Genomic DNA, 26821 nt, shown 5'->3' with positions numbered 1-26821 from the left:
CACAGTGCATACACTTAGCCCCGGGTACTTGGAAGGCTGAGGTAGGAGGAACACTTGAGCTCAGAAGTTTGAGGCCAGCCTGGGCAACTTAATGAGACCCTGTCTCATAAAAAAAGATTTTAAAGTATTCTTTTAAAGTTACAGCTTATACGATAGTGCTATACTTTTCCCCCAAAATGCAAATTGCCGTGAAATATTTTAAGAAAACATATTTCTGCTTGATCCACTTCATTTGCCAACTAATAATGGAGCTGAGGAAATAAGATTTGTATCTGATCGTTGGCCACATCTTTTTTGCCCTTGAAGACCTGTCATTTTGGGTGGAGGAATGTCTGTTAACTGCCTTTGCCCTGAGGGAAGCCAACTTCCCCTCCCTTTTTTCTGAGGAATCCTTGTTTGGAGAGGAGATTGCAGCCTCCTGGTGGGGAGGAGTGGAAGGATTATATAAAAAACAACTTTCTTGGGCCCTGAATGACAACAGACCTGCTTTCTTTGTCTTGGGAAGCACGTTGGAGGGGTAAGTGTGGGAGAGAGGTAAATGGGCTCTCTCTCTCTCTCTCTCTATCTCTCTCTCTCTCTCTCTCTCTCTGTGTGTGTGTGTGTGTGTGTCTGTGTGTGTGTGTGTATCTGGGGGAGAAAGCCAGAAACAGAAGCACTGGCTGCATCATACTCAGGAGAGAGAAGGACCCTTGAAGATTCTCTCTAGCTACAGGTGTGCTCAGGACAGGTGATCTGTTCAAAATGCCATCTATATTTAAATTATGGAAATCCAAGGAAAGTCTTAGGCGAATGGACAGGAAGCAAACTCTGATACACATCATAGACACATCACAGAAGGCCGATGAACAAGTCTCATTTTTTTAGAGACAAAAGTACGTTACCAGACTTGTGTTTTTCATCCAAGGGTACTTTTCCACTGAGCTCCATTCCAATCCTTTTAAATTTTATTTTGAGACAGGGTTCTCTCTAAGTTGCTCAGGCAAGTTTTGAACTTGTCAACTGCCTCCCATATTGCTGGGATTGTAGGTCCTTTCCACCACGCCCAGCTCTACATTATTTTGAAAGGCTTCAAAGTCTTGTGTTATATTGTTGGATTACAACTTATTTAGCCAATGTCTAATGGTTGCATGTTTAGCTTTGTTTTCCTGTAATGAGGTATATCATACCTTCGGGGTTTCCTCCAGAGAAATTCCAAAATGCAAACATGGGTCAATGGGCAAAAATTTTTAAAAGTTCCTTGAAAGTCTTTATTATCAGATTACACTGCCGTTGTTAATACAGTCTCCTAAATGCTGGGAACTTTTTCTGATCTTTGCCAAACTCAAATAATGGAGGGTGGGGGGGTGGCGTTTATTTGGTTGGATGAGGGAATTCTCACTGTTGGGACCTTCATATGCATCTTGCTGATTACTAGAGATGTAACTGCCTTTTGTGTTTTGTAACCATTTTTACTTTTCATTTTCTGCTCATTCTGTATTTTGAAATTATGTTGTCTAGTTTTGAAGTTTGAAATTCTTATTTAGTGAAGTCTTTCTGTACCTTTAGCATAAATTTCTCATACGGACAAGTTCAGATAAATGTTCATTCTTGTTTTCTTTGTTTTGACTTGTCCTGATATTTAACTTGTGAATTTGCTTGGAATTTGTTTTGGTGTATGGTGCTGTATGCGGGCCTGGATTTCCTTCTGACTGGGCTGAGCATTTTCCCTTGCAGGATTTGCTCACCATCTCTAGTCCCACCCATCAGGAAAACCCTCCTCATCTCAGGTCCCTAAGGGCCCAGCGCTACTGGATAAAGGTTTAGGCAGAAAACAGGTGGGGTGGGAGGAAATTTGTCTTCCACATGATTTTCGTAATGCAGATTCTTTTCTGTTCTTAATTGGATTATTGTTACTTTTTCTCGTACTCTCTCTTTAACCAAGTTCAGCAAGATGCCTCTTTATATCTTGCCTTACAATGTCTTCATTTACCTGTTTTTTTTTTCCATTGTTTTCCTTGGATTTTTTATATTCTGTGAAGCCAAAGCTGCATACATATTCTTTCTCAGAGTAAACCTTTCATAAGCATCTTCATATCCCACCACCTTTCTGTGTTTTAGGTTATATGATATTGTCATAGTCTCCTGTTAATTGTTCACTGATTCATGAACCAAAAAGACAAATCCAGCTCCGATGTTTGCCAGAAAACTTTGTTGGATTCTTGTTGGGTTGGTTTGTCTTGTGTGCTGGGCATCCAAACCCTTGGCCTCCCACTTGCTAGACAAGCACCCTACCACTGAGCTACCCAGCCAGCTCAGATTCTTGTTGGATCCCCTTACCTGGAGGTTTAGATGTCTACTCCCTAGATTTTAACTTTGGAAAGTGGTTAATAAAAGCTCCCCTGTCCTCCCAGGGCTTGAATGGAGGACTTACAGAGCTGTGGCGGCAGGCCAGGTCAGCAGGGAACCTTCCAAGCCTGGACAAGCCACTGAACCAGGGTCTGGTTTGTAGCATTTAATTACCTGCTTGGTCAGCTGCTGAGTGGTTGGTGTGGCTCTACGTGGGTTCTTCCTAGTTTATTCTCCCCAAATCTAGAAGGATCACTGTCTGTCTGGGCTTTCTCCTTTCTAGGCATTTCCAATGCAGCAGCTTCTAAGACTGGTGCTTCCAACTGTGGACTGTGAATAGGGGTGATGTACTTCTCCTGGACTGGATCCCACCCTCTCTTTCCAAATTAAGGGTTACTAAAGGTTTGGGAAGAATTCATACCAACCTACTATAACACATATCCAATTCTCACTTTTTCAGTCAGTTGACCTGGGTTGAGAGTAAAAGAGATTTTGATGCCTAGACTTATTTTGCCATTTAATTTAAAGTCTGCTGTCGTTCAATGGCCTCTGGCCTTAATATTTTTACTCTCCTTACATTTTTTTTCTGCCATCAGAAGGATTTGTTTCCAGATGCAAATGTTATTATTTTATCCCCCAGCTTAAAAACTTCCAATGTTTAGAGGCGGGAGAAGAGAGAAAGAGAGGAGGGGAGGAAAGGGTAGGGGGAATGGGGATTGAAACCAAATTCCTTGCATAAACCCAACGACTATCTATAATTATAATATTTTAATTAAAAAAAAGAAACTCAGCACTGGAGCTAGTTACAATTGAAGGATCAGAGGATAATCTGAGCCTCTTGAGATAGCCGTCAGTTTGCTTAGGTTTGCTTGGTTTCATTCTGGCTTAACATTCCTGCCAGGCTGTCTCTGGGTAGGTGACACCAAGGTCCTTCATCTCTTGGAGGCAGGCTCAGCCCCACCCTCTTGCAGATACTTGGGCGTGGGTGGGGGGGGAAGAAAAAAAAAAAACTCCCATTGGTTTCCTTACCTATGTTACAAAGTTCAAATGCCTCTGCATGTTACACCCAGCTATAATTTGGATGCTGCTGATCTCCAGAGACTCGAATCATTTCATGTTCCCCAGCACAACAGTGGCAACAAACTCCCTTCCAGTTTTTAAATATCTCACATTGTATTCATTTTTAATTTTTATGAAATGTTTGTCAAAGAACATTATGCAGAACTGTAGGAAAAGAGAAGTCTCTCTGATAAGTCTGAACTTTAAGGATATAAGGCTGGTCCAGGAGACAGAAAACTGTAGTTGTCATGAACAATTGCAATCCAGTTTTGGCAAATACTACAGTGTAGGGTACTAGAAAACAGAGAGAGTGCTGTAGGAAAGTTATTAGGCCTCCATTTCATTGAGATAATAATTCACAGGCCACAAAATTCACTCCTTTAAAATGGTTTCAGTATACTCACAAGTTTGAGCAGCTTTCACCACTAATTTCAGAATGTTTTTGTACACACACACACACACACACACACACACACACACACACACACACACACGACCAACTTTGTACTCATTAGCACTCTCCATTTCCACCTGTCCCCAGGACCTGCCATTACTAATCTATTCTCCACCTCCATGAATTTACTTATGCACATTTCATACAAATGGAATCATACATGTAGACTTTAGTGTCTGACTTCTTTTGCTTAGCATAATATTTTCAAGGTTTATTCATGTTGCAGCATATATCAGCACCTTGTTCCTTTTTATTGCCATTTTACGAGCATACCACATTTTAATTTATTTATTCACCAGTGAAAGGGCATTTGGATCATTTCCACTTTGAGGGCTATTATGAATAAAGCTGCTTTGAACACTCATGTGTGAATTTTTTGTGTAGATATATGGTTATAATCTGAATATTTGTGTACCTCCAGATTTATATGTTGAAATTTTAATTACTAAAATGATGATGTTAGGAGATGGGATATTGAGAAGGTGATTGGGTTATGAAAATAGAGTCTTTGTGACTGAGATTAGAGTCCTTGCTTCTTCTGCCATGCATGGGCACAACAACAAAAGGGCCATCTATGAACCTAGAAGTGGGTCCTCATCAGACATCAAATTTGCCAGTCCCTTGATCTTGGATTTCCCTACTTCCAGAACTGACAGGGATAAATTTCTGTTGTTTATAAGCCACCAGGTCTGTGGTATTTTGCTACAGTATCACAAACTGACTAGGGCAGTATGTGTTGCTGGGTTATATGAGAAAACCTCTGTGTAACTTTTTGAAGAACTGCAAAATTGTTTTTGCAATGCGGTTTCACCATTTCTATGTTTCCACCAGCAAAGTATGAGAGTTCTAATATCATCCCATGCTCTCTAAAGCTTGTTGTTGTCTTTTGGATTATAACCCCTTGTGGGTATGAAGTGCTACCTTGTGGTTTTGATCCATGCTTTCCTAATAACTGATGATGTCTAGCATCTTTTCATGTGCTTCTTTGCATGTCTATGTGTCTTCTCTGTTGACATATATATTTAGATACTTTGCCCACTTTTAAATTGATTGTCCTTTTAAGTTGAGTCTTAAGAGTTCTTTATATACTCTGGATATCAGACCCTATCAGAAACGTAATGTGCAAGTTTTCATAGATTGCTCATGTTTATTGAAGCACAACAGTTTTTCACTTTTGTGAAGCTTGATTTATCTGTTTTTTCCCGTTTGGTTTCTTGTGTGTTGGGTGTCATATATAGGAAGTCATTGCTGTTCCAAAGTCATGAAGTTTTGCACCTATGTTTTCTGCCGAGGGCTTTATAGTTTTAGTTCTTAGATGTAAAACTTTGTTTCATTTTTAGTTAATTTTGCATATGGTGCAAGGTAGGGACTAAAATTCATCCTGTTGCATGTGGAAATTCATTAACCCAGCACCATTTTTGAAAGGAATCTTTAAAAAAAATTTATTTATTTATTTATTTATTTATTTATTTATTTATTCATTCATTCATTCATTCATTCATTCATTCATTCATTTGTTGGTACTGAGGAAGGAAACTGAGCCACATCCCAGCCCTTTCTTTAAAAAACAAAAACAAAAATGTATTTTTACTTAAAGATACGGTCTTGCTAAGTTGCTGAGGCTGACTTTGAACTTGTGATCCTCCTGCCTCAGCCCCCTGAGCTGCTGGGTTTATAGGCTTACACCACTGTACCCAGCAAAAGGACTATTCTTTCACATCAAATTTGACACTTTTGACCATAGATATTGGTTGTTGTTTTTTTCCTGGAACTTGACTTCTATTCCACTGTTCCATATATCTGTACTTATGCCAGGACCACACAATCAGGATTACAGTTGGTTTGTAAGAAGTTTTGATTAGGAAGCATGAGTCCTTTAGCTTTGTTCTTTTGCAAGATTGCACTGACTATTCTTTGTTCCTTGTATTTTCACATAAATTCTAGAATCAGCTTGTTAATTCTGCAAAAAAAAAAAAAAAAAAGAAAAGAAAAAGAAAAAGAAAAAATAGCAAGTTGTTGTTGTTTTGTTTTTAGATAGCATTGTGCTTTACCTATAGATTAGCTTGGGGAGGGTTGTCACCTTAAAAATAGCAAGTCAGTCTTCAATTCTATAAACAGAGAATATCTTTGTACTTACTTAGGTGTCTATTTCTGTCAATGGTGTTTAATAGTTTTCCATCTAAGATCACAAAAATAGAGATAGTGTTACTTCTTCCTTTCCAATCCAGATGCTTTTTCTTTCTTTTTCTTGCCTAATTACCTTGGCTGGAATCTATAGACCCAGGGAGAGTGACCATCTTTGTCCTGTTCCTGATCACAGAGAGGAAGCTTTCAGTCTTCTACTATCAAGTATGTATTAACTGGCATTTTTCTCAGATGGCCTAACCAAGTCACCAATTTATTGATTTTTTTAATTAAAAAAAAGTTGCTGTATTTTATCTGCATTTTTGAGAGGATCATGTGAATTTTGTTCTTTATTCTACTTGTATGATGCATTATACTGATGGATTTTCATTTCTTAAAACAAGCTTGTAGTCTGGGATAAATCCTATTTGATCATGGTATATGGTCCTTCTTATATGACACTTGATTTGGTTTACTATTATTTTAAGAATTTTTGAATCCATATTGTTAGGGGATATGAGTCTGTACTTTTCTTTGATTTCAGTGACCTTTGTCTCATTTTGGTATGAGGTTAATACATGTCTCAGAAGATAGGTTAGGAAATGTTCCCTTCTAGTCTGTTTTTGGAGAGAGTTTTAATGATTCGTGGGTTTTCTTTTGAAATATTGGTAGAATTCATCTGTGAAGACTACTGATTCTGAGCATTTCTTTCTAGGAAGTTTTTTGATTATTAATCCAATCTCTAATTGTTACTGTTATTCAGATTTTCATTCCTTCTTGAGTCAGAATTAGAAGTTTGTATCTTTCTAGAAATGTATCCATTTTATTTAGGTTTCCCAATTGGTTGGCATCTGATTGCTCATATCATCCTAATGCTTTGTATTTCTCTGAGATCAGCAGTGCTGCCCTTTCATTCTTGATTTTAGTATTTTGAGTCTTCTCCCCCTTTTTTTTTCTTAGTCTTTTTAGCTAAAGGTTTGTCAATTTTGTTGTTCTTTTTCAACAGTTTTTCTTTTCTTTCAGCACTTTGTATATATCATCTCACTGGCTCTTGCCTCCATGCTCTCTGATAATGGTTGTTAATCTTACTATGAGTCACCACTCTTGACTTTGAAGATTCTCTTTGGGTTTCAACAGTTTTATCTGTGTCTACGTATGAATTTCTTTCAGTTTTTCCTAGTTAGAGTTCATTGAGCTTCTTAGATGTGTAGACTAGATTTTTTCATCAAATTTAGGAATTTCTCAAATACCCTTTGCCCCCTTTTTTCCTCTCATTTCTTTCTGAAATTCCAAGTATGGATTTATTTATATGCTTGATTGGGTCCTACAGATCTCTGAGGCTCTGTTAATTTTTACTTACTCTTTTCTCTTTTTCATTTGTCAGACTTGATCATCTCAATTCATCTATCATAATATAGTTCATTAGTTTTTTATTCTTCCTGCTTAGATCACTCCCCTCAGTGAGTTTTGCACTTTAGTCATTATACATTTATCTCCAGAATTTATATTTGGTTCCTTTTCACAAGTTTTGTCTGTTGATAATCTCTATTTGGTAAGACAATGTTCTCATAGTTTCCTTTATTTCTACTTAAAGTAGCTGATTTAACATCTTTATTATATATTATATATTACATTTAATGTAAATAGTAATTTACTGGGGCTGGGGATGTGGCTCAAGCGGTAGCGCGCTCGCCTTGCATGCGTGTGGCCCGGGTTCGATCCTCAGCACCACATACCAACAAAGATGTTGTGTCCGCTGAGAACTAAAAAATAAATATTAAAAATTCTCTCTCTCTCTCCTCTCTCACTCTCTCTTTAAAATAGTAATTTACTATATATATTATTATATATTATACAATATGTATTAATTATATATATATATATATATATATATATATATATATATATGTAATAAATAAGTCTGGTATCCCTTGGGAAAAATTGATACTGAGAACATTTTTCCTGTGTATGATTATCATATATCGTTTCCTTGCATGTCTTATAATTTTTCGTTAAAAACTGGACATTTTAAATAATGTAACATGGCAACTCTGGAAATCAAAGGCCCCCTTCACCACTGTTATTGTTACTATTTATTATGATTAGTTGATTAGTGGCTTCTAAACTAATCTGCAGGATTATTTTTGGTTGCGTGTGAGTACTGAAGTCTTTGTTAATTTATTTTAATTTATTGTCAGAATACTGTTTGCACAGGGGAAGAGGGGCCACGAATCATGTAGAACATAGACAACAAATGTGGTCTCCTGGGGGTTGACTAGCCAGGTCAATAATGGTAATTCTATGAAGAACTCAAGTCCTTTTTTTCTCCTCTGGTTCTCCCAAGATGCTAGTTTTCACCACAAGTAATTTAGGCTACTGCAGAGCTGGAGAATGAAATGTGGAACAAGTTAAAACACCACAAATATCATTCTTCTAATCAAGATCCAGCTATATTTCTTGAACAAATGCTTCCCATATTATTATAAATCTTTAATTTCCCAATTTATAAAAAAATATGATTCTGTCACTTTTTGCCAGTTTTCTCATTACTTCTATGGATTAGGGAAGTTTTGAAGGTCTTTCCTCTGCCATTCTTATTGGCTTCTCTGACCTCCATGCTTTTGTACCTGGTTCCTTTCTGCAGCACCCTTCCCTTCCTAAGCTCTCTCATGAATTCTTGCACTGTTTATTACTCAATCTACATGTTCCCAATTCAATGAGGTTTTTGTTAAAATTCCAGCCAATATTTATTTCACTTATACTGATCGTCAATCCTAATGCATTCTCCCTTATCACTATGATAGCCTTCACACTTATTGCAATTAAGTATCTGTGTCTTGCTTGTCATTAAAGAGAATTCTTTCTGCTGCAGCTCTTCAGAGTGGTTCCACATTTAACGTAAAGAAAAGTGTTGCTGGGGGGCTGGGGATGTGGCTCAAGCGGTAGCGCGCTCGCCTGGCATGCGTGCGGCCCGGGTTCGATCCTCAGCACCACATACAAACAAAGATGTTGTGTCCGCCGAAAACTAAAAATAAATATTAAAAAATTCTCTCTCTCTCTCTCTCTCTCTCTCTCTCTCTCTCTCTCTCTCTCTCTCTCTCTTAAAAAAAAAAAAAGTGTTGCTGGGTGTGGTGACACAGGCCTACAATCCCAGTAGCTTGGGAGGCTGAAGCAGAAGGATTGCAAATTTAAGACCAGACTCTGCAATTTAGTGAGCCCTAAGTAATGGAGCAAGACTGTCTCAAAATAAAAAATAAAAAGGGTTGGGGATGTGACTCAGTGGTAAAGCACCCCTGGGTTAAATCCCAGGTAACAACAACAAAGAAAGAAAAAAAGAAAAGAAAAGAAAAAGAAAGAAAAAAAGAAAGGTGTTATCCATGTTCTGTAGCTTCGCTTAGATGCACACAGCTATCCTTAGAGACTTGACTTAAGGCCTTAAAAGAAAATGTAAAAACCACTTACCAAGAGAATAAAACCAAGTTATTGGTAGACCTGCAAATGGCAGACAGATATGTAAATTATGTATTCTTCTGTCTGTCTACCTAGCAGTCTTTCTGGGTGCATTTGGCTCTTACCCAACTCTTGGTTATAACCTATGTGAAGAAGAATTACTTTGTTCCCATCTTTGACGATAAGTACTCATTCTTTAGTAATTTCGACCATGGCTTGGTATATCATCATCATTAACCTGAAATGGTTTAAAAAGATGTTTTGCTTGTGGAAGCTTCTAGCAGTGGCTAATCAAAAGGAATTGTATGCGCTGTACTGGGCACCCAAGCTAAGGTACAAGGAACTTCGGATTTGGTTGACCAATGTGCCATTTCTTTCATTTACTTTGTGATAGGGACTCTGTATGATTAATTTGCTGCCCTGTGTTATTCAACATTGCCTTTTATCTTAGATCATTCTAGTCTCATTTAATGATTGAGAGAGACTTAATAGAGAAGCTGAGGATTTGTGTAAGCTTGCTCTTAATTGGATATTCAAAAAGAAACCAGAATCCAAACAGGCCTTGTTGCCAAGAGCCCTGGAATCCTTAGATCCCTCTAGGGCTAATAACTGGCAACCCAGAGTCATAATATGGCAAGAATTCACCAAGAGACAAGATCATTATTTGAAATAAGGCCACATGAGTTAGAGATATGTCTTCCTTTTTATTTCTGATTGACAGGGGCCTCACTGCTTATAATTAATAAAGGCTGTCACAGTGATAAGGGAGAATGAATTGGGAAGTGGCTGTGGTAGACAGTGTATTATGGAAGAAGGGAACCTCACCTACATATTGTTTGTTAATAGGACTTTGTGGATAGCCTTTCTCTGAATAGGGCTCAGCAGGTCCTGTTGTCCCTCCTGATCCCAGAGTGCAGCATGAAGTCAGTAAAAGTATTCTACAGCTCTGCAAGTCAGACCTGTCCCTGACTACTTGTTTTCTCCTGACCCCAGAAAGCTTAGGTCCTGAGGGCAGAGACTCAGTAGCAAGAAAAATTTTGGTGTTTTTAGGACAAGTTTAAGAAGTAAAGCCAGATGGAAAACAGCTGTTTCAGTGGGTACTAGTCACTGGGCACTGTGTTCCGCTACTTACCTTTATGAACTATTTAAAAATAAAAGACTAATTGATGTTTAGGTATCCAACATCATTCATTGCTTTTCTATTCTTTCCTGTCTCTGTTGTTGTTTTGTCTGAATGAGCTGACCTGATCACTTTTATTAAAAGAGTCCCTGCCCAAAAGGCCAAATCTTGGAGATGACAAACTCCCTGAAGACTATGGTAAAAAGCCATATTTTCCTTGGCATTTGATTTCCTCAATCATGTTTCAGGAACAAACATTGTGGTTTCTGAGTGGTGAAACTGAGAAGTGAGGTCTGAGTGTTCCCTTTGGTGATGATGGGAAAATGAGGAAAACTACCCCATTCTCAATAGCCTCGAAAAAATAAAATAAAACACTTGGGAATCAACTTAATGAAAGAGGTGAAAGATCTATACAATGAAAACTACAGAACCCTAAAGAAAGAAATCAAAGAAGACCTTAGAAGATGGAAAGATCTACTTGCTCTTGGATAGGCAGAATTAATATTATCAAAATGACCATACTATCAAAAGCACTATACAGATTTAATGCAATTCCAATCAAATTTCCAATGACATTCCTCATGGAAATAGAAAAAGTAATCATGAAATTCATCTGGAAAAATAAGAGACCCAGAATAGCTAAAGAAATCCTTAGCAGGAAGAGTGAAGCAGGTGGCATCACTATACCAGACCTTTAACTATACTACAGAGCAATAGTAACAAAAACAGCATGGTATTGGCACCAAAACAGACTGGTAGACCAATGTTACAGAATAGAGGACACAGGGACTAACCCACAAAATTATAATTATCTTATATTAGACAAAGGCACCAAAAATATGCATTGGAGAAAAGACAGCCTCTTCAACAAATGGTGCTGGGAAAACTGGAAATCCATATGCAACAAATGAAATTAAACCCCTATCTGTCACCATGCACAAAACTCAGCTCAAAGTGGATCAAGGACCTAGGAATTAAACAAGAGACTCTCTGTCTAATAGAAGAAAAAGTAGGCCCTAATCTCCATCATGTGGGATTAGGCCCCAACTTCCTTAATAAGACCCCTATAGCATAAGAATTAATGTCAAGAATCAATAAATGGGGTGGACTCAAACTAAAACATTTCTTCTCAGAAAAAGAAACAATCTGTGAGGTGAATAGAGAACCTACATCTTGGGGACAAATTTTTACCTGACATATGGGTTGAGAAGTTTTATCTTTTTCAGGAAAGAGAGAGTATGATGTCCACTGAAGTCTTTGTGGACTTTCTTAGCTTCCCTCAACCCTTGGAAGAAAGCTTTTACTTTAGTAGATGTTTAATTTGGATGCTGTAGTAATCCATTTTTCATGATGGTAACAAATCCCTGAGGCTAGGTCATTTGCAAAGAAAAGAAGTCATGGGAATGGAAAGGGCTACTAGATAGGATGTGAAAGATGAGCAAAAGACAAAACTCCACACCAAGGAAGGAAGAACTAGAGTGAAGAGATATTCAGTGGAAGAGGAAGAGACATTGAAGGTGAAAGAGATGGAGAACCCAGAAACACCACAGAGACACATAGTTTTTCTGAGATGATGGTCAGTGGCCTGGGGTTCAGATGGACCTCACTTTGGTAGCAGTCTGAATTCCAGAAGCCTGTCAGAGAAAGAAGTCCCTCCCCCAATTTCCTTTCCACCAGCAAAGGAAATGATTGGCTCCTTTCTAGGACAACAGAGGTCAGGTACTTATAAGAACTGTTACCTCTCAGGCTCACACACCATCCATTGGGAATGGAAGACACTGAGATCAATCTATGGAGAAGCCAATGCCACAATTTCCTGTCAGAAGCATCATTAAGGAGCTGAATGGAGCAGATCAATCAGAAAAGCCTGTGCTTGGGTACACAGTGCTCAGGATCCCTTAGAGAAGTTCATTCCAGGTAAAGTGCAGGAAGATGTGTTTCTTAGACCTCCCTTCTTCTTTGTAGATCCACTGCTTTCAACCAAAAATTAGTGTATAATCTGATCACCTCTGAACTAGCCCCCCATGTGGTTGCTCCAGGCCTCTACCTGTCTCTCAGGCTGTGTCCTGCACACATGCCTGGGTGAGGGGCAAATTGGGCTGAAATCTCACGGGCCCTTCTCACTAATCCATGCGCACTGGTGTGGGCTGCTTCTTCCTGGAAGATCTTTCTCACACAGGTGTGGTCAGCTTAGTCAACCTTGGCCCTGGAGGAGTAGGTATACCCAGAGAGGCTGCCTTGTCCCCTGACAACCTTGAGTCAGACACAGTCTCTGTCCTCAAGGTTAACAGATGGATAGAGATGGATAGTTCCATAGACAAATGCAAAGTAAACACTTCAAAGAACAATTACTATCACGTCAGCTTACCCTTCAACGTCCTTCAAAAGCTCCTCTTGCCTCCCTTGCCTGACCACCACTCCAAGCTAACCTGTTAGCCTCCAGGTGTACTTCTTTGACCACTGTCGCTAAGCATGTCTCTAAGTTGTTATCTCTGCACAGAAGTTGTCTCTGGCTGGGGACACCTTTCCACTTACCTCTCTTGACACTCACCTCTTTGTGCTCAGCCTTCTCTTCCAGGCTTGCTAGCAACTTGTCTGGTGCATCTGGGACTTGATCCACCCAACACAAGGCTAAGCATGCCCCCTCTTTCTGCTTTGGCCTTGACTCAAATTTTACCTATGCAAGAAACCTATGGGATCATTGCATTTTTCAGCTCCTGCACCAAACCTGTACCAGGTGAAAAAGTGCAATGAGTTTGGTTGTATTGTCTGAAAATTATTTTAAAATTTTCCAATGTGTTTTCAACTATTTCTGTTAAATGCTTGCCCTTGAAATCGGATAGCAACCTAGAAAAGTTAGACGTGTACCGAGAAATGATTTATGAGTTCTATTACTGCCTCTGACCTACATATATTTTTGTTTCTTTTATATTTATGTCTTTCCTTCCTCTGCATGATACATCTTCAAAAGGGAAAGCAACACCAAAATACATACTTCACAGTCATATTAATAATATTTTCTTACTTCACACATTTATAGACTGATTTGCTCTATTTTCTAATCATGCAGACTAATGTCGCCAAAAATAGAAAGCAAATTAAAAAGAAGCATCAAAAACAAGTGCAATTTTGTTGTATTTTTAATAGCATTTGTAGCATTCACATCTTGTTCTAATTATAAGTAGAACATGCTCAATATAGAAAATGTATAAAAAGGAAAGAGCCATAATTATTCCACTATCCAAAATTAACAACTTTGATCTATCTATGTTGTCTTTCCCTCTCTCGTGCTCTCTCTCTTTCCCCCTCCCTCTCTTTCTTCCTCTCTCTCTCCTTTTTCCTCAAATCCCTAAGAATTTCCAGAATGCCTGTTTATTAAAATGTATCACTCAGAAAGAGCACGTTCCAGACAGTAACAGGACATTTTCTTATTCAGATTGCTCCTCCAGGTTCTTCATTTACAACATTAGACTTACTTCTCTAAATATGTGAGAGTCTGATTTTAACAAAAGAAGTCTTTTGTCTACATGTTTATTTTTATGCCAATACCATGCTTTTGTTGTTGTTGTTGTTACAACAGCTATATAGTATATTTTGAGTGGAGTTGCTGGGGATCATGTTAAGTTTATATGTCATTTTGTAAGAAATTACCAAACCATTCTCCAGAATGGTTATGCCATTTTGCAGGCCCATCAGCAATATGTGGGTATTCCAGTTGTTCTATGTACTTGTTAGCACTTGGGATTGTCAGTATTTATTTTAGCCATGCACATAGGTATGTAAGTACTAGTATCTTATGTGTTTTTAATTTGCATTTTCCTAATGGCTAATGTTGACCATCTTTTCATGTACTTATTTGTTATCCTATCTGTTGAAGTCCCTTACCAATTTTTTTTAATTATAATGTTAACACATATTAATTACACAAAATAGTGGGTTTCTTTGTGACATTTTCATAAATGCATATAGATCTATCTACCCCTTTACCCATTTTTAAATTGTGTCATTTGTCTTCTTTTTGAGTTTGAGTCTTCTTTTTATATTCAAAAGACAAATCCTTGTTGAATATGTAGTCTTCAAATATATTTTCCTAGTCTGTACTTTGTCTCTTTGTTCATTTGATTGAAAGAACAGAAGTGTTTTGTTTTCTTTTACCTCTTTTTAAAGGTATTTGAAGACTTTTATCCATTTTCATGAAATCAACAATTTTCTATTAACTATCTACTGATAAGATTAGTGGTAATATTAACCAATGGGATTTTTAATATAGTATATTTGTAAGATATGTATAATTTGGTGGACTATATTTTCCAGAAATAAAGCATGATACACAATTATGCATAAGTAAAAGAGACATTTAAATAGAAGAATGGATCTTAATATAAAGGGTTGCTAAAAGTTCATTGATACAATTTTAGATTACATATTTAAACTAATCTTTGGGAAACTACCACATTTTGAGATTTGGTCTAGTTTCAAAGATTAGCCAATGATCTGAAATCACTGAATAACTGAAATGATATAAAAAGACTGTTTAAATAACATTCTTCTCCTTTTCTTATTCTTTTAAAATTATAATTGTTAATGTATATTAATCGGAGAAAATAATGGATTTCATTGTGACAGTTTCACATGGGCATATAACGTCCTTTGATCATGTCTACCCTCTCTCTATTACTTCCTCTTACCTTCCCTCTCTGTTCCTCCTGGTCCCTACCCCTTCCCTAACAGTTCTCCTAATACTTTCATATCATCTTTCCCCCCCTAGATTCTACATATGTAATTTTGATTGACATTTCCCGAATATCTAAAGAAGTTGTATTTTTTTCATATATTTATTGGTTATAATTTGCACATCTTTTGAGAAATGTCTATTCAGCTCATTTGCTCGTTTATTCATTGGATTCTTTGTTCTTGGTGTTACTTTTTGTTGAGTTATTTATATATTCTAGATAGTAATCCTCCACCAGATGAATAGGTCACAAAGATTTTCTCCCATTCTATAGGTTTTCTCTTCATTTGTTGTGTGTTTCCTGTGCTGTGCAGAAATTTCTTAATTTGATGCCAGCTAATTTGTTAAGTTTTATTTTTATTTTCTGAAGTTATTGTAGTCCTGCTCAAGAAATTGTTGCCTGTTCCAGTATCTTGAAGTATTTTCCTCTAGTTTTTTCAAAGTCTCAGGTCTTATGTTTAGGTATTTGATTCTTTGGTGACTTAATTTTTGCACATGTTGACAGAGAGGGCTCTAGTTTCAATCTTCTACAAGTGGAGGTTCAGTTTTCCCATCATCATTTGTGGAGGAGACTGTTTTCTCCAACATATTTTTTGGCTCTTTTGTTAAGCACCAGATGGCTATAGATGCATGGGTTTATTCCTAAATCCTCTATTCTATTCTTTTTGTCTACACGTTTATTTTTATGCCAATACCATGTTTTTGTTGTTGTTGTTGTTGTTACAATGGCTCTATAGTATATTTTGAAATTGGGTGTTAAGAGGTGTCCACCAAAAGCTTATTTGTGAGACAATATAAGAATCTTCAGAGTAAGATGATTCGAGTATGAGGTTTGCAACCTATTGATGGATTAATCCACTGATGTGGATTAGTGGGCAGTAACTGTAGGCTGGAAGGGTTTGAAGGAAGTAGGTTACTGGGGATGTGACTTTGAAGTTTAGATTTTGTTCTTGTGAGCAGAGCATGCGTGCACGCACATGCACGCTCTCTCTCTCTCTCTCTCTCTCTCTCTCTCTCTCTCTCTCTCTCTCTCCCCCCCCTTACCCCCACCTCTCTCTGTTTCCTGGTGCCATGACCTGAGCTGCTTTCCTCTGCCCTGCCCTTCTGCCTATCCTTAAGTCCAGAGCTATGGAGTTGGCCAATTATTGACTGAACATCTGAAACTATGAGCCAAAATAAACCTTACCTTCTCTATGTTGTTTTTGTCAGATCTTTTGGTCATATTTTGATGAAAAATTGACTAAAACACTGGGTATTGTGAATTATTCCTTTTACTCAGAATTGCTTTGGCAATTCAGGGTCTTTTCTGTTCCCATGTGAATTTTAGGATTGGTTTTTCCTAGTTTCGTGAAGAACATCACTGGTATTTTGATAAGGATTGCATTGAATCTGTAGATCACTTTTGGGTATATGGCCATTTTAACAATAATTAATTCAATCTATGAACATGGGATATCTTTCCATTTTCTATTGTCTTGTAGTGTTACTTTCTGTTTTCAGTGTTTTGTAATTTTCATTGTGGAGGTCTTTTACCTCCTTGGTTAGGTGTACTCCCAGGGTTTTGTTGTTATTGTTTTATTTTTTGTTTGTTCATCATTTTGTTTGTTTTGAGGTTGTTGTGAATGAGATTGTTTCCCGATTTCTTTCTCAAAGAGTTCATTGTTGATGTTTAGGAAAGCTAACAATTTTGGTATGCTCATTTTGTATCCTGTTGCTGCTGAATTCTTTTATCAGTTTTAGAGGACTTGAGAGATACTTTAGATAGTTTTCTAGGTATAGAATCATATCATCAGCAAACAGGGATAATTTGACTTTCTCCTTTCCTATATATTCCTTTTATTTCTTTTCTTTGCCTGATGGATCTGACTAAAGTTTATAGGACTATAGTGAATCAGAGCAGTGAGAATAGACACTTTTGTCTAATTCCTAAATTTAGAGGAAATGCTTTCAGTTTCCCCCTATTCAGTATGATATTGGTAATGGGTTTGCTATATATAGCTTTGATTATGTTGAGGTATGATGCCTTTATATAATTTAGATATGTTTTTTATCTTGAAGCAGTATTGAATTCTTTCTCCTGTTGAGATGAGTGTGTGATTTTTATGCTTGATTCTATTTAAAATGTGAATTACATTTATTAACTTGCATATGTAAAACCAACCGTGCATCCCTGGAATAAAACCAATTTGATCACAATGTACAATATTTTAAATGTGGTGCTGAACTCAATTTGTAAGTATTGTGTTGAGTTTTGCATCTGTGTTTATCAAGGATATTGGTCTTAGTTTTCATTTTTTGTTGTGTCCTTATCAGGTTTGGGTTTCAGGGTAATCCTGACTTTGTAAGATGATTTTGGAAGACTTCCTTCCCTTACCACTTTATAGAATAGCCTGAGAAGTACTGGCATTAATTCTTCTTTAAATGTCTAGTAAAATTCAGCTTTTCTTTGTTGGGAGAGCTTTTATTATTTATTCAATCTCATTGCTTATTATTGACCTGTTTAGTTTTTTTTTAATCCTCTTGGTTCAATTATGATAGATCTTATGGGTCTAGAAATTTGCCCATTTCTTCTAAATTTCCCATAATATTGGTATATAATTTTTTTAAAGATATCTTCCAGTGAGCCTCTGGATTTTAGTGGTATCTGTTGGAATATCTTATTTTTACCTCTAATTTTATTTATTTGAGTCTTCTTTTTTCTTTCTTTTAGTTTTGGTAAGGGTATGTCAATTTTATCTTCTTGAAGAACCAATTCTATTTTGTTGGTCTTTTATACTATTCTTTTAGTCTCCATTTCATTTATTTCTGCTCTAGTCTTTATTGTTTATTTTCTTCTACTGATTTTAGGTCTGCTTTGTTCTTGTTTTTATAAGGGCTTGACATGCATCATTAGGTTATTGGTTGAAGATCTCTCTATTTTTTTTTAACATAGGCACTTATAGCTATAAACTTCCATCTTATAATTGCTTTTGTTTGTCCCACAGGTTCTGACAGGTTGTCTTTTAATTTTCATTTGATTTTAGAAATTTTTAGATCTGACCTCCCTGTCCCTAGTTTCTTTAATGACTCACTGCTCTTCAAAAGTGTATTGTTCAGTTTCCATGTGTTTGTATAATTTCTACAAATTAAAATTTCTCTTATTTTGATTTCTAATTTCATTTTATTATGATCTGGTAACATGTAAGATATTACTTCAGTATTATTGTAGTTGTTAAGATTTGCTTTGTAGCCTAAAATGTGATCTGTTTTGGAGAAGTTCCGTGTGTTGATAAAAGGAATGCATACTTATTTTTTAGCCTTTGGATGAAATACTGTGTAATCTGTAAAGCCCATTTGATCTATAGTGTAATTCTGTTCTGCTGTTTATTTTTTCATCTGAAAGATCTATCTTTTGGTGAAAGTAGGGTATTAAATGGCCAACTATTATTGTATTGGGGGTCTATCTTTCCCCTTATGTCCAGTAATTTTGCAAAATTGGGTGTTCTGATGTTCAGGGCATATATACTCACAATTATTATATTTTCATAGATTGTTCCCTTTATCGGTATGTAATGGCCTTCTTTGTCTCTTCTGACCAGTTTTGGCTTGAAGACCATTTTCTTGGATCTGACTATAACTACCTCTCCTTGCCTTCGGATTCCATTTCATTGGAATATAATTCTCCATCTTTTTACTTTTGGTCTGTATAATCTTGCTGGTGAGATTGTTTCTTATAGATAGCAAATAGCTAGATCTTACTTTTTAATCCCATTAGCTTTTGATTGACAAATTTAGACTATTAATATTCAGGGCTATTAGTGAAAGAAATGAACTAGTTTCTGTAATTTTATTGTTTTTCATTTGGTTGCTCTGAGAATTCTATATTCATTTTTTTTCTTTTTAGAGGTTTGATGATTTATTAAAATAATCATATTTAAATCTCTCTCTTATTTCTCATTTGCATAAGCACTCTTCTTGTCAGATCTATTCTTTCCAGAGCTCTTGTGGTTATGTATCTTGCTTCCTCATCTGGGTGTAGGATTCCTTTGAATAATGCTGGATTAGGGGTCTTGAATTCTATTAGTATATGTTTATCTTTAAGGTCTTTATTTCTTTTTTGATTCTGAAGGATAACTTTACTGGATATAGTCATATAGGTTGGTAGTTATTTTCTTTCAGAAATTAAAATGTGTCATTCCATGCCCTTCGGACATTTTGAGTTTCTTCTAAGAAATCTGCTGCTATTATAATGCTTTGTTCTTATTACCTTTATAAGTGACTTGGGACTTTTCTCTTGCATCTTTCAATAGTCTTTTTTTTTTCTTATTGTATACATTGGGAAGTTTAGCTATAATATGTCATGAATAGGTTTTGTTTTTTTTATGGGCATGGTCCATTTGGGGTTCTAAAATGCCTTTGGTATCTTGATGTCATTTCCAGAATTTGGTAATTTTCATGGTGTTATTTCACTGAATATTATTTCACTGACATATGTCATTGGGCTCTATGTCCATTTTCTTCTCTAAGAGTCAAACCTTTAGCTATTTAATGTTACCCCAGAGATCTTGTATGGTCTGCTTATAGTTCCCTTTTCTCCTTCTCCTCTGCCCCCTCCTCCATTACTATTTTAATGTGCTGGTTTTTTCACTTTCTCTTCAATATCCTTCTGATATTCTTTCTTCCATTTGATCTAGTCTATTGGTGAGGATTCCAATGAGTTTCTTATTTGACTTATTGAGCTTTTCATTCCCAAGGTTTCTTTTTGGTTCTTTATCAGAATGTCTATCATTTTACAGAATTACTTCTTTATATACTACACTGTCTTTCTTAACTCATTCCACTGTTTATTTTTTTATCTTCTTTGAATTCATTGATCATTTTAACAATCTTTTAAATTCTTTGTTTATCACTTTATCCACTTCAATATCTTTGGATTCAGTTACTAAGGATTTAGGAACTTTTAGAGGAGTAATACCTTTTTATTTTTTCATGTTTCTTGTGTTTCTATATTGAGATTTGTACATTTGTTAAGATGTATATCTCTCCTACATTTGTGTGAGGGTCTTCTTAGCAGCCTTCTATTACTATGTGCTCAGGAATATTGGTTCATTATGGAGTGTTGAGTTTAATTCCAAATGGACTTTTTATTGTAGTTTCCCTTAGGTTTTGGCTCCTTGGTTTTGACTCTGGGTGCACTGTATTGGAACCTGAGAGACACACTTTATAGGTAAGAGTTGTGTGGTTCATTTTGTGAGTTCAGGCAAGTATGATGTAGACAGTGGAGTATATGAAATGTAATCTCTATGGTTACTCATCTGGACTTGTCAGTACTGTGCAATCTGAGAGGGTTTGAGAAAAAACTATGCTAGAGCTCCTTATCGGTGGGATGGCCACAAGAGTTGTGTTAATTTCTCTCTGTTGTTACTAAGAAGTGAAAGTCCAGTAGTGGTCTTCAGTCCCCTCCCCATCTGTGTCTACGTGGGGTTGGGTCATCAGCAGGGGACTTTTGTCTTCCTTATTCTTTATGTTGAGGTGTCCATCAAAGTTTGAGGAGGACAGGGTCATGGATAAAATAAAGTGCAATATTTCTCAACTGACCTGGGGCTATAGCTCAGCAGAAAGACATCCACCCAATGTGTTTAATCCCACTTTGAAAAGAGAAAAGCAAATCAGATATAGACATATAATAAAAAAATATTTAAAACAACATCTACAACACCACTATCCAGAAAAGACCGGAACAAGAGCAACATAAAGTAGACCAAAAAGTGAAATATTAATGAAAGTAAAAAATAATAAAATAATTTTTTTTTAAAAAGGGAAGGAAATACAGAATAAGTGAAAAGAGAAAGAAAAGAAAAAGGATAAAATGAGTAAGAAGAAAAGAGAAAAAAATCAAAAATTAAAACCTACATAAAATTATAGATAAGAGTATGAAAAAATAGAGAAAACAAACAATGCTGTCAGAAAGACAAAAACAAAAATCAAAGATTCTTCTTGCCTAGGTTTTTGGAACGGATGCAACTTTCCACAACCTCTAATTTTGGAATCCTCTGTGTCTGGAGATGAAGTATAGTTAGGCGGAGTTATTGAGCTATAGCTACAATTGGTGTGCGCCTTCTTAGTGCCAGACAAGCCAAACCTGTTAGGGTAACATGCAGAATGAATCTCCTCCCTGCCCACTGGTATAGCCTAAGGCAAAGTTGTCTGCATCAGGGCTCTATGCACTCCAGAGGCCTCTGTGATTGCACCAGGGGTGAGGGACCCTTAACAGTATGAGGGGCCTGCCAGCCAAGCTAACCTGAATACCCTGTGAACCAATGAGTTTGTAACCCCTTGATCCAGAGACCCCTTATCCATGTGTTTGGAGGTGTGGCAAATGCCCAGGCCTCAAGTCCATATCCTCTGCCTCAAGCATGTAGCATCCAACCCAACCAACATTGTGGTGGGGAGCTACAGGAAGCAACCCTTGCCTGGTACTGGGAACCATGCTCCTGGCTTCATTCCCTGTGTAAATCCACACACTTGCTCTGCTCCCTTCACCTCGTAGACTGCTTGTCCCACTGCCTAAAGTTCCAAGTAGGAAGCTAGTCACTCCCCTGAGCCCAAAGTGTCTCTCCAGGTTGGGCACCTGCTGAGCCAATGAGAAGATGAGACGGTGGGTCTTAGAAAAATAAAAGGTGCAGGGACTCTGAACTTCCAAGTAGCAAGCTAGACCATGGTACCCTTCCTAAGATGGCTCTCCATCTAGGGACACCATATGAGTATGCTGGGAAGTGCAGAGGCCCTCTTCTCCAACACAGACCCCAGGTCTCCTGTGTGCTGAGTGGGCACTGCACTGGGCACTCTCCTGAAGGTCACCAGGATGGGCTCTCTGTTCCATGGCTCCACTGAAGGGGTGGTTTTCCTCCCTGCAGATGAACACTGGGTATTGGGACGCTGTTTTATTATTCTAAGACCCAATGTTTATGAGTTTCACCTGGTCATTGCCTTTCTAGAGATGTGCACTCTAGCACTTTCCTACCCCCGTCCACACCCCAACATGCAGCTCCTGTTTAGTTCAATTTCATGGAGTCCCTCTGATCCACCATATTCCTGTCTCTCAGAAGTGTCTTCATAAGTGTCATCTTTTATGGCTTATCTGTTTGATGTCATTTCTAAGAACTCTGTGTAACTCCGTGTTGCAAAAGTTGACCCTATATTTCTTCTAAAATCTTTATAGTTTTACGTTTTTCATTGAGATGTATGATCCATCTTTGAGTTGGTCTTTATATAAGTTGCGAGGTATTTTACTTCTTTTTCTGTGGATGACCAATTGTCCCAATACCATCAGTGGAAAAGAAGATCTTTTTCCTACTGAATTGTGTTTATACTTTTATAAAAAAAATCAACTGGCTATATTTGTGTAAATCTATTACTGAACTTTTCTATTTTGTTCAATTGATCTCTGTATCTATATCTTTACTCTGGGTCTCTTTTGACTGAAAAGAAAAAAGGACAAATTTGCCATGAGTCATGAGACTAGAGGGCAGAGCTGGGAAGGAGGACTGTCCCTTTGTTCCCAAGAACCAGCAACAATTAATTCCTTTAACCTGTTATTTCCTTCCTAACTCAGCCAACTAAGAAACTGAGGTGAACAGTTCAACCGAGTTGCCAGTTAGCTTCAGGTATAACAAGCAAATAAAACCAATTGTCTGCTTCCTTAAATGGTTCTCTTTTTCTCACAATTCTTCTGGTGGTTAAAACTTAAAAATAGACTGGCCTTGCATGATTCAGAGTATCGGGAAGAGGATTGCACCCTGACTTCAGGAAAAATTTTCAGATGAAAATACATTTTTTTTTCAACCAAGCAGGAAGCTATGGAAATAGAAACACCTTTTAGTATTTGATTTGAAAATAATGTGTCAGTCCAGCCGTAACAGTAGTTTCATTACGACAACAACTGGTTTCTGTTAAAAAATTTTTTTCCTGGGTTGCCTTCTGGCCTGAATTGATTGAACAAGGCAAATCCAGAATAACTGAGGTGCACAAGATATAAATGGATGGACACTTGGACAGATGGAAACAAATCTAGATATTCTCCCTCCCCGAAGCCCAAACTGGGATCATTCATTACATACTATTTTTGTAACAAAACCAGGCCATCTTTGCTGCATAGGAAGCTGGAGTTGACAGTTTTCCATCCTTTCTCATCCATCACAGGCTGTACAAGTGATGGAACTGTTGCTTCTCAGTAAACATTTGTTTCTTCCTTTGGGCTGATGCTGGAGGGCTACCCCTCTTTCTGGATGTATTGGGATAATAATTGCTGCTAAGAAATACTGTGCTTCTCTGTTGAAATGGCCAGATGGAGCTATGACTTTTACAAAGACATGTGGGGTTTTGGCTTCCAGGACCTGCATGGCATGTTCTAATTATTGGGCCGTTTTTCAGCATGCCTGACAGCTTTAGGCCACAAATAGCGGCTTTCTTCAGGTGCAAGCATATTTTATTCTGTTGCTTTGCTCTTTCTGAGTGGACATCAGCTTTTCCAAGAGACATTGCCCTATTCCCTTTCTACCTGTGTTAATTGTGTTCCCAGATGAACCAATGAAAGCCTACTCATTATTCATCTTTTATTTTTCCTCACTTTTAAAAAAAAAATGCCTGTAGATTGGGCTGTTGAATGGACAAATCGGAGAGAGGACTTCTTAGTTATTCATTGGTTCATGGATTCATTCATTCATCTTTTGAGCACCTGCTATATATCAAATACAGGTTCCAATAATGTGAATTTTCTTTTCCTTCAAGAAGCTTGTGGTGAGACAAGGAATAGATACCATTAAGCCAGAAAAGTGCCGTGTGATAAGAGCTAGAGCAGAAGTTTAACGCTGGGTGGCTTAGGAACAGCATATGGAGATCCCTACTCAGCTTCCAGCATCAGACAAGGCCCCCGGAGAGACAAATCTTGGAGGATCAACTTGGAGGAGTTGGCCCAATGAAAAGGGAGGTGAGGAGGGAAGGTGTCCAAGCAGAGAGAATCTGCCTATGAGAACACAAAGGGTCTCAGGGAAGACATGGGGACTGTCTCAGGGAACTGCAGCCGTTTTAGTAGGAATCTACAGTGTGGGCAGGAGGGGGTGGGATCCTGTGGCTAGTACAGTGTTGTTTTAAAAAAGTAAAAGACAAAACTCTAGCGACTTAGGCATAGATTCTTAGGCATAGATTCCTTTCCATTGTTCTACCTGATCCTCATTTATTTTATGACTGTCCTGGCCCATGTAAGCATTCGAATTTGGGATCCCCTACCTCTGAACCTAAACAAAGATGGAGATCAAACTCTTTCAGTTGTCATTTCTAGTGTGAGAGGAGAGAACATCAGGTTTTTGGTGGAACCGTGATGAATGACTCATTGAAAGACCTCACCCACCAAGTAAGACCAGAATTATTATTATTTTTTTTTTAAGAAAGAGTGAGAGAGAGTGAGAAAGAGGGAGAGAGAGAGAGAACTTTAATATTTATTTTTCAGTATTTGGCGGACACAGCATCTTTGTCTGTATGTGGTGCTGAGGATCGAACCCGGGCCGCACACATGCCAGGCGAGCGCGCTACCACTTGAGCCACATCCCCAGCCCAAGACCAGAATTATTCACGTCCAGTAAAAGAAGTCTTTTTCTTCAGTGAATAAAATGGATTATGAAGACAATATTTGCTAAGGTCTGATCCTGTGCCAAGCTTTATGCTAAGTTCTGTTTTATCAGGCTTTCCTATAAAAGGAGATAGTAATTTAAGCTGTCATGGTTCCATGGCTGTAATTTAATCTATAACGTATAAAGTGATTTTATGCATCTCAAAATATTTTTATTAGCATGGCACTTTAATGCAATCAAATAAATCTACAGTAGTATTTCCTGAGGGTCAACTGTGTGTTAGGTTCTGAGGTTTTACTGGGATACAGAATAGACACTGCCCCTGCCTCAAATTGTTCACTACTGTTGGTTTCCTCATAGCACAGACGATTATGATTATCTCTCCTCTTCTGAGCTGTTGGAGTTGAGTCACTCCAGGATTAAAGGAAATCCTTCAGGGAGTAAATCAGAGTTTGGAACTCTGGAGAAGTTCAACACATTTGCATATTTAAGACTCAAGCTGGGCACAGTGGTGCAAACCTGTAATCCCAGTTACCCAGGAGGCTGAGGCCCCAGGATGGAAAGTTTGAGTCCAACCTGGAAAACATAGCGAGACTGTCTCAGAACAAGTGAATAAAATGATTTATTTGGATCAAACATACTGTTCTTAGCGTGAAAATCTCAGCCCTTTTGCAGGTGAACAAGAGTATGCATGATCTTCCTAAGACGCTACATGTTGATACGTTCAGTGTAACACTTTGAATCCCTCGTTAAACTGACTTTTAAAAACAAGTTGTTGGTCCACACAATAGAAACTGAGTCAAAGCCAATTTACATTTTAATACTTGCATTTCATGTGAATCATGAAACACAAGAATGTGTATTTCCTGAAGAAGGGGGAGAATCTGAATAAGCTTTAAATCCTCCTCAATGGCCTAGTACAGTGCCTTAGGCATCCTGTTAAACAAAAATTTTTTGCTGATTCATCACTCAATTAGCCAGAGATCTATGTCTACCAAGAAACTTTGTCTTCACCAATGTGTCTAATAGGAACAGTCAGAGAGCCTGTTTGGGGGAGATGGTCCTGTGCTGTGGAACCTTTGCCTTTGAAGAGTAAAGCACTACTGTGTGTTCATAAAACACCTTTGTTTCCTGGAAGTGCATCCTGTTGAAATGTTACCTGCCCTGAGCACATGGTTCTTGTTTCTTGCTCCTTGCTTCTTGAAGGCTCCTCCTGTGTCCCAGTTCTTTGTTTTCCCATCGTACATCTGGCCAGGTGTCTTAGGGCAAGAGTTGGTTCCAGACATAATATTTTGATCAGCTGCGAAACTGGAGCAACCGAGATAGCAGAGCCACAGGTACAGAAGTGGTGAACCTGCGTGCTTCTGACCCTGGGGTAGCCTGAGCTCATTAGGAAAGTCCCCACCAGAAGAAAGGGACTTCCAAGCTAATGATTCCAGTGAAAGCAGAAGTAAGTCCGAAACAGGAGCACAGGAGAGAAATGAGAAGACTTTGGTGAAGTTGAAAATGAGGCAGAGAGAGAATTCTGAAGGGCAGGTTGAGAGAGGGGAAGTCTCTTGTTCCATCTGGGAGATACTGATAGGACAGTTGGGCATGATGACCTGTGTAGTATGAGAAGCCAAGGGGGAAAAAATGCTTGAATATTTGGGAGCATTTAATGTCAAAAGAAGGGGACTATGATTACATAGAGAAAAGAGGGCAGTTTTGAGGCAGGTAATGGAGGGTCATTGGAAAGACTGGAACTTTTTAAGTTTTATATCAGTCTGTGGATTCCTTGAAGGCGTCTGCAGAGGCCAGACTGAAAGCTGGGACTAGGGAGGTGGGTGGAGCACAGAGCAGCCCGGAGCTTGTGATGTGGCTTTCACCTGGGCAGAGTCTGGGAGGAAATGCAAATATTGGGCCACAGAAACCCAGTGACTGAGCCTCTGGTCCGAGTGGTTGGTGTGTCG

General features: G+C 37.8%; 1 protein-coding gene across 1 annotated transcript in view; it reads left to right on the top strand.

Moving 5' to 3' along the window:
* Positions 1-26821, top strand: part of MAB21L3 (mab-21 like 3) — a 48750-nt gene continuing 21929 nt past the window's right edge. Inside the window, exons 1-2 of the mRNA XM_081308585.1 lie at positions 1-41; positions 387-517. Of these exons, the coding sequence (XP_081164711.1) occupies positions 472-517 (46 nt within the window). The 5' untranslated portion in view covers positions 1-41; positions 387-471. The remainder of the gene's footprint in view (positions 42-386; positions 518-26821) is intronic.

The sequence above is a fragment of the Spermophilus citellus genome (assembly GCF_964194105.1).
Source record: "Spermophilus citellus genome assembly, chromosome: 9".
NCBI lineage: Eukaryota > Metazoa > Chordata > Mammalia > Rodentia > Sciuridae > Spermophilus > Spermophilus citellus.
Note: the sequence above shows the minus strand (reverse complement) of the source record. Positions and strands in the feature narration are given on the sequence as shown.